The sequence below is a fragment of the Zea mays genome, chromosome 3 (genome assembly GCF_902167145.1).
Source record: "Zea mays cultivar B73 chromosome 3, Zm-B73-REFERENCE-NAM-5.0, whole genome shotgun sequence".
Classification (NCBI taxonomy): domain Eukaryota; kingdom Viridiplantae; phylum Streptophyta; class Magnoliopsida; order Poales; family Poaceae; genus Zea; species Zea mays.
In genome coordinates, this window is record NC_050098.1 from 228,634,181 (window position 1) to 228,641,906 (window position 7,726).

General features: G+C 45.4%; 1 protein-coding gene across 1 annotated transcript; it reads right to left on the reverse strand.

Annotated features, from left to right (window-relative positions):
- Positions 1-2,502: 2,502 nt before the first annotated feature.
- LOC100279583 (uncharacterized) lies at positions 2,503-4,825 on the reverse strand. Its single transcript, NM_001152580.2, has one exon. The coding sequence runs from the start codon at positions 4,731-4,733 to the stop codon at positions 2,736-2,738; it is 1,998 nt and encodes a 665-aa protein (NP_001146052.1). The 5' UTR covers positions 4,734-4,825; the 3' UTR covers positions 2,503-2,735.
- Positions 4,826-7,726: the final 2,901 nt, after the last annotated feature.

Below are 7,726 nucleotides of genomic sequence, written 5' to 3' on the forward strand. Positions count from 1 at the left end.
TGTTGGTAGCAAGGACGTCCAACGGTGAGGGAGCAGCACCAGTTCGACATCATGGTGGAAATCTGAGGCTAGGGCACGGTTGCAGTTTCATGGTGGGGAGGAAGACACCGACATGGTGGGCATGGAATTCAGCGTGGCGGTGCATGCACAGGAATGAGGGTGACATGCGGCTGGGCGTCAAGATGAAGGAGGGCGGTGGTGTAGATAGGATTTAGGGTGGAGAGGCAGAGGGCGGTAGAGTAGATGGTGCAGCAGGTCGTCGAGGAGGCAAACACCGTTAAATCAAATGTGAGTAGAGGTGGAGGTGGCGGAGGGCAGCGCGCAAATAGGTTTGAGGGTGGAGGGGCGACGGATGGGGCGGAGCAGATGATGCAGTGGGTCGAGGGGGCGAATGGGGCTAGGGGTTGTGGTGTCAAAGGGTGGCGCCGCAAACTGGGCTGAGGATGGAGGGGCAGTGGGTGGCTGAAGGGGTGAAGGGCGGTGCCACATCTATGGGTGGAGGATGGTGGTGGGCGGCATTTGCGGATTGAGGTTGAATGAGGGAAGTGAGGAGAGTGGACAGGAATGGGGGTCCCACCTATAAGGTCACTAGCATGACGGAAATGGAGTGAGAATCCATTTTTATGCTTAAAGTGGGTTGATGGGTAAAACTGAGTAAGGTGCAAAACTAAGGGTGGCAACGAGGAGCGGGGTTAAACTAAGAGTAGCAATGTAAAAACCCTTTGTCTTTTTAAAACTCGTATTGCAAATTTTACTGTGTAACTAGATTATGTGTGTGTGTGCATATAAAATGGAGGGAGTAATTATTTGTTTCTTCAATCCATTGCTCAAATTAACTCAGACATATTTTCATGGTAACGAAATTCAAAGTCATTACCCAATCATAAATTACAATTAATAGTGGGATCATGAGAAATTAGCATTGGATGAGCATTCCTCCAACAAAGTACCCATAGAGGCACACTCAATAATGCTGACTCTATAATGATAGTTCCTTTTGCTTACACACTCCAAAACACATCAGTGAGAGAATTTGTTAACGAATGTTTTCAAAGGGAAAATAAGGCACCAACTTCATTTTCACTCTCCTTTCCTTTTTTGCTTCTTACACTTGCCTTGAGAATCGACTGATGTTTCTTGCGGAGCCATAGCCAATAGTATAGCATCTTTGATTGTTTCTCTTTTGCATGCTTCTCATAGATGGACAGATTTGTGAAGACATGCACCTATGATGTCTATACAAATGTGCTCACAGTTAACTCCCAACTCATCAAATAGTGGTCAGAGTAAGATGTCACATGTCCCTAGGTGAAACATCAACCATTGTTTGCCTAAATAGTTGTCACCTCATTTATGTTGACTATATGCTCAAGAGGCAATCATATTCTATGAGAATATAAAAGCTCATTAATATGAGTATATATAATGAATGTTCCCTTTGCCTGGGAACACATTTCTGGGTGTTCCCTAGAGGGGTGAATAAGCGAATAAAAATAGCACGAAAAACTTAGAACTTCTTACAGTTCTCTCTAAAAAAACCTCTGTCCTTCGTTCTAACACTTCTTCGAAGTGTTACATCAAAGGATGAAGGTCTTAACATTTAAATTGTGTTGCCTTGATTTTTGATGCCTTCAGGGGATTGAAATCAAGTACCAACAGCGCCAACACTAAATCTAAAGAGAAATACAAAGGAGAGGGTGTAGCACCCTAAAAATTCAAATCTTGAAAATTTCTCAAACTCACTCTAAATTCAAAATAAGTTTTAAATTTTATTTCAAAATGTTTGTTTGCGAGTTGATCTCAACAAATAAAATATAGTGGTATTTATTCTCTCCAAAATCCTTCTCAAAATATCCTATAAGTATTTCTCCAGTGATCCCCTCAATTTCTTTCCAGAAATATTCCCCAAGTATTCCACCGATATTTTTCCAAATATTTAACAAAAGATTTATCCATGAGGTTTGGTGTTTGTCGGCAAACTATGTTCTCAGTGTCAGTGGAAACCTGTGTTAATTTGGCGTCGGAAGTGCTACATGTATTTTCTGCATAGAAACAAATGATCCAAAAAATTCAAGCAAATATTTACAGTTTACTGCACATACACTATCCTTTACGCGCTTGCATCATAAAAATGCCAATTGAATGGACAATTTACTTTACCAAAACATCAATTACTTGTCCATTCAATTGGAGACACCAAACTTAAAGCATTTTCAAAAGAACAAAAAGAATTCGAGACACCAGTAGAATAGAGGGTTAAGGGTTTACCTTTACACAGATTTTCTTTCTTTTTGGTTTTAACTGATAGAATATGGCAGATTAAGTAAAACTTTATGCTGAGATTTCATAAACTGGATGTATGTGAGGGGAGCGCAGGCCAATCTAGAACGAGTGAGGATAAGAAACTACATGTATCTACTTTTAAAGCAGTAGAGATAAAGAGAGTAGAGTAGAAAGAGTACGAATATAAAACAGTGAATTCATGTATCACAAGGATAAAGAAATTTTATAACTTATATTTATCTCTTATCTAAGAAATGCTAGATGTGGTACACAAGATTGCACCAATGATTCAATGTAGCAAACAATCAGCACGACTTGAAACCATGTAAGTTCATATAAAAGCATTGAGCCAACCTTCTCAGATAGCCTCTCCCAAGCACATTATACTACTGAAATGGATCTAAAGATCATTCATGATAGTAACTAGTAAGGAACTTATAAAGATAACGAAGCTAAGAACACGATGATGCTTCAGCCGGCTCTTGCTTTTTGTGCTCATCGCCTTCATTCTGTTCTCCAGAAACATCGCTGGTGTCACTCTTGGATTCCACAACCTCTGCATCCTCAACGTTCAGTCCATCAACTGGTTCCTGTTTTTCTGCTTCCCTCTTGCGACCCAGCACTGCCTCAATAGCCGCTCGGCTAGCCCTGGCAGCAGCTTCTTCCTTAGCCTTTGCCTCGGCCTTCTTCCTCTCCTCTTCTTCTTTAGCAAGGGCCTCTGCTCTAGCCTTCTCTTCAGCTGCACGTGCAGCCGCCTCTGCTTTCTCCATCTCAACATCTTCATATAACTTTGTCATTTGCCCATTTCTACCCTCTTTGTCTAGTGCCTCCTCCAGAAGTGCTTTCGTTTCATCACTAAAGACGACACTCTCATCTAACAGGATACATTTGGCGACCTTAATCGCATCATCCAACCTTGCAGCATCAATATATGCCTTCAATAGCAACTCATAGCTAGCAATGTTTGGTTTGACCTCCTTCTCAGGCATCATATCAAAAAAACCCTGTGCCTCGCTGAGCCTATCAACCTTCACCAAGCCATCTATAACTTTGTTAAATGCATTCGCATTCGGCCTCAGGCCAGCATCAAACATCTTGTTGAAGTAAGCAACTGCATCTTCCACCCTATCAACCTTAAAGCAAGATTCAATGAGCAAGACATAGGTGTACTCATCAGGGTTTACACCTCGCTCTTCCATCTCCTTGTACAATCCCTCAGCCTCCCCAACAAGTTTGTTCTTCCCTAACCAGTCAATCAGATTATTGTACGAGAGTGCATCTGGAGCACACTTCTTCTCGGCCATCTTTCCAAACACCTCAATCGCATCTTGAAACCTTTCAGCGCGGCAGTATGCATCAACCATCACATTAAAGCTCCCAAGGTTCACAGTGATTGTCCTGGGCGGGTCATGCTCCATGCACATTCTATCAAACAGGTTGAGTGCATCATCCAACCTCCCATTCCTCCCAAGTGCATCAAGCACCATGTTGTAGCTCACAGCACCGAACCTCACCTTGGAACCCTCTCCAAGCACCTCTGCATAGCAATCCATGGCCTCCTTCTCCATGCCCTTGAGAAAATACCCTTTCATTAGGTTGCCATACACTACGCCATCAAGAATAGACTCCCCGCCAAGTTTCTCCTTGATCTCCTCAAACAACGAAACTGCCTTGTCCCCATCCCCGGCATTGACAAACCCACCCATGATGAAGGCATACACCTGGGTATCAGGGGCAATAAGGCCACGCTCGAGCATGCCATCCTTGAGCTCGAGCGCCTGGTCTAGCTTGCCGTTCTCGGCGAGGGAGCGCGCCAGGATGCGGTATGTGGTGGGGGATGGGAGCACGGGCGAGTCGTCCTTGAGAAGGAGGCGGAAGTGCTCAAGCGCGACGTCAGGGCGGCGGCAGTCGCAGTAGGCCTGAAGGAGGAGGTTGTAGGTGGCGACGGTGGGCGCGACAGAGGCCTGCGTGACGAAGCGGTGGAGGGATAGGAGGTCGGCGTAGCGGGCCTGGCGGAGCAGCGCGGCGAGGACGGCGTTGCAGGTGAAGACGGTGGGGCGGCAGTTGGAGTAGATGGAGTGGCGCGTGAGGAGCGCCGCCTCGTCAAGGTCGTTCTCGCGGATGAGCGTGAGGATTCGGCGGTGCAGGTCGAGGCGCTTCCCCGACAGCACCGAGGCCGGCTCCGGGATCTTGGGCGCGTTGGGGTTTGACGCGGGGCGGGGAGCCCCCGGCGCGCGCTGCGGCGCGGGGCCTCGGGAGAGAGGGGGCTCCACGCGGAGGCGGCGCTTGCGGCGGCGGCGCTCGGCGGCGGCGTCCGCGGGTGGCTGGTCGTCGATTTGGGTGGGGGTCGGGGTCAAAGGCGGGGTGGCGAGGCAGAGGAAGCGGGCCTGAGGACGTAGGCGGAGAGGAAGGGGGAGGAGGCGAGAGAGGAGAGGCTTGGAGAGCGCCATGGCGGCGACCGGCGGTGGACGACGGGGAGGAGGGTTTAGCTAGGAATTTGTTGCGGATATTTTTTTTTTTTGGTGGACGAGGGGAATGGAGAGGAGGAACAGAAGCGGGTGAACAAGAGGAGGTAGTGGGCCGAGCTGGATTGAGGTGGGCTATCTTGTACTACAATTGTAAGAGCTGCTTCTTTCCTTCCAGATAGGCCTAAGATTTTTTTTTTGGGCTGCGTAATCCATACAACTCATCATCGATTAAGGTGAGTTAGGGGCGTTTGGCTAGGAACTAATTTTTAGTTTCTCTATTTTATTTTATTTTAGAACATAAATTGCTAAATACGAAAACTAAAATAGAGTTTTAGTTTTCTGATTTATAGACTAAAAAATAGTATATATTGTCGGTGTTTCGAACTCACTCCCACAAATAAATTTATTGCGTGTTTTGGGCTCCGGACAGTGTGCGCGATGGGCGCAAGATTTTTACTGGTTCGAACAGAACGTCCCTACTTTCAGTCATCGGTGGCTTGCTGTCACACCCGGTTTAGAAGGTAAAACGAATGCGAACCATGTATGTGCTAGGACCAGAAACTCACGTACACAACGATTACATAATTGGACATCATCACACATTGCTCAAAATAAATAGCGGAAAGGTAACTTTTATTACATCAAGATATCCAAGACATCCACATAGTATATAACATAGTCATTTAACATTATCAAAGTGTGGAATACGAAACGTAGAAGATAAGGCCTTCACAGGCAGCTGACTGGGGGTTTTCCACTAAGATAACTAGAACTCGTCGTAGTCCTGAAATTCCTCAAAATTCTCCATGTTGACAGCATCTCCTCCTGAGCAATGAATACAGTGGGAACAATCTAGGGTGGGGTGGTTTTTAAAGCAAGGGTGAGTACACATCAACGTACTCATCAAATGTCCTGTTTGGCTAAAGTGGACTAGTTGTATGTGAAGTTAAGGTTAAATAGTTGCTTTTAGGTGGTCAGTTATTTATTACTAATAGTAGAGCCAAATTTAGTAATAAACCCAGTTATTACCCAAATGTACTCCCTCCAAGAGGAAATACCAGAGGTCATAATTGTAACCATCATTATTAATCATCATAAGAGTATCCAAAATTCTTCTAATCAAAGAGGATCTCAAGGCCGCTCTTAACCGTGAGCATGGCTGATATACCAGTTTCTAACACTCTGCAGAGGTCGCACATTTTACCCACAAGTCATGATTCCCGTTCTGCCCGGAGATCATGACTCTCCATTGATCACTACCAAGGTGACCTAGCAGGGTCTTACTACGTAACATTTACAAAGATTTCCCAGAGGTCATAGCCACCCGTTATGTTTCTCTAGTTTGATAAACACGGTACCTCTCCCCAAAAGGAAGGGTGACTAACAAAACCAAATCAAAGAACCTCTGCAACTAGCCACGCTAGAGCAAGTACTGTGCCCGGACCCCATTGACGACCCTACGGTGAAGCCAACTACACCTCAGGTTCCTCTAATTAATTAGCTAAGGGCGTCCCATTCCACCCTCATGGTTGCAGTGTTACCCCGGGTGGTCACTCCACGAACAGGTCCTTATGGAGAGGTACTCAGGAAACAGCCTGAGTTCCCTAAAGTATCACAAGATCATCATTAGGATAACATCATCGTATCATAAATATTCACATCATGTTCATTGATTAAGGTAAAGCAATAGCATAAAGCTAACCATGATAACCCAAAAGGTAAATACAGACTAATCAATCCTTATATTTCAATAAAGTAATGCAGGGTAGTGAATTATAAAGTAAGGCCTGTCAGGGAGGGCAGGCGCGCGGGCTGGCCGGCTAGGCTGATTTGGGCCGAAAAGAGATTTTCTATTTTCCTGAATTTCCAATTGCTTTTCTATTTTATTTATTTCAGGGTTTTCAAATCAAATACAAATTCAAACCATTTCAAACATGTGCATCAAACAAAAGAATAATTTAGGCTCAGCATGATGCAATATTTCATGACCCACATAGTTTTAACAAAAATAAATAATTAATCCCTCTCCTAATGAACTTAATTCTAGCCAAAAGAAAGAGAGAGCGACAAGAGAGAGTGAAAGAGAAATAGGGTCAAACCTTTTTCTAAATGATTTTTGTGGTTGAATTGCCCAACACAAATAATTGGACTAACTAGTTTTGCTCTAGATTACATGTTCTACAGGTGCCAAAGGTTCAACACAAACCAATAAAAAGTTAAAGTTAGGGTTCAAAAAGAAAGGAGCAAAACCAACCGAAGGCTGCCATGGTCTGGCGCACCGGACTGTTCGTTGTGCCACCAGACAGTGTCCAGTGCACCACCGGACAGTGTCCGGTGCACCAGGGAGATCAACTCTGAACTGCTCAGCTTCGGGTTTTTGAAGAGCCACTCCGCTATAATTCAGCGGACTGTCCGGTGTAGCACCGGATTGTCCGGTGTGCCATGCGGAGCAACGGCTACTGCGTCAACGGTCGTCTGCAAAAGTGAACAGTGAACGTGACAGCGTGCGCAGAGTCAGAGCAGCGCCTAAAGGCGCACTGGACAGTGAACAGTGACTGTCCGGTGCCCCAATCTGTCAGAGCTCCAACGGTCGAACCCTAACGGTTGGGTGACGTGGTTGGCGCACCGGACAGTGTCCGGTGCGCCCATCGACAGACAGCCTCCCCAACAGCCACTTTGGTGGTTGGGGCTATAAATACCCCCAACCACCACACTTCAAGGTATCCAAGTTTTCAACCATTGCATTCAATACAAGAGCTCTAGACTTCACTCCAAGACACAAACAAGAGATCAAATCCTCTCCCAAGTCCACAATCACTCCAAACATTTAGTGACTAGTGAGAGAGAGATATTTGTGTTCATTTGAATTCTTGTCGCTTGGATCGCTTTTCTTCTTTCCCATTCTTGTTCTCAAGCAACTTGTAATCAAGCAAGAAACACCAAGTTGTGGTGGTCCTTGTAAGGGGTCTAAGTGA

What these genes read in the sequence shown, in the direction of transcription:
- LOC100279583 (NM_001152580.2), bottom strand. Translation starts at nt 4,733, where the DNA reads ATGGCGCTCTCCAAGCCTCTCCTCTCTCGCCTCCTCCCCCTTCCTCTC.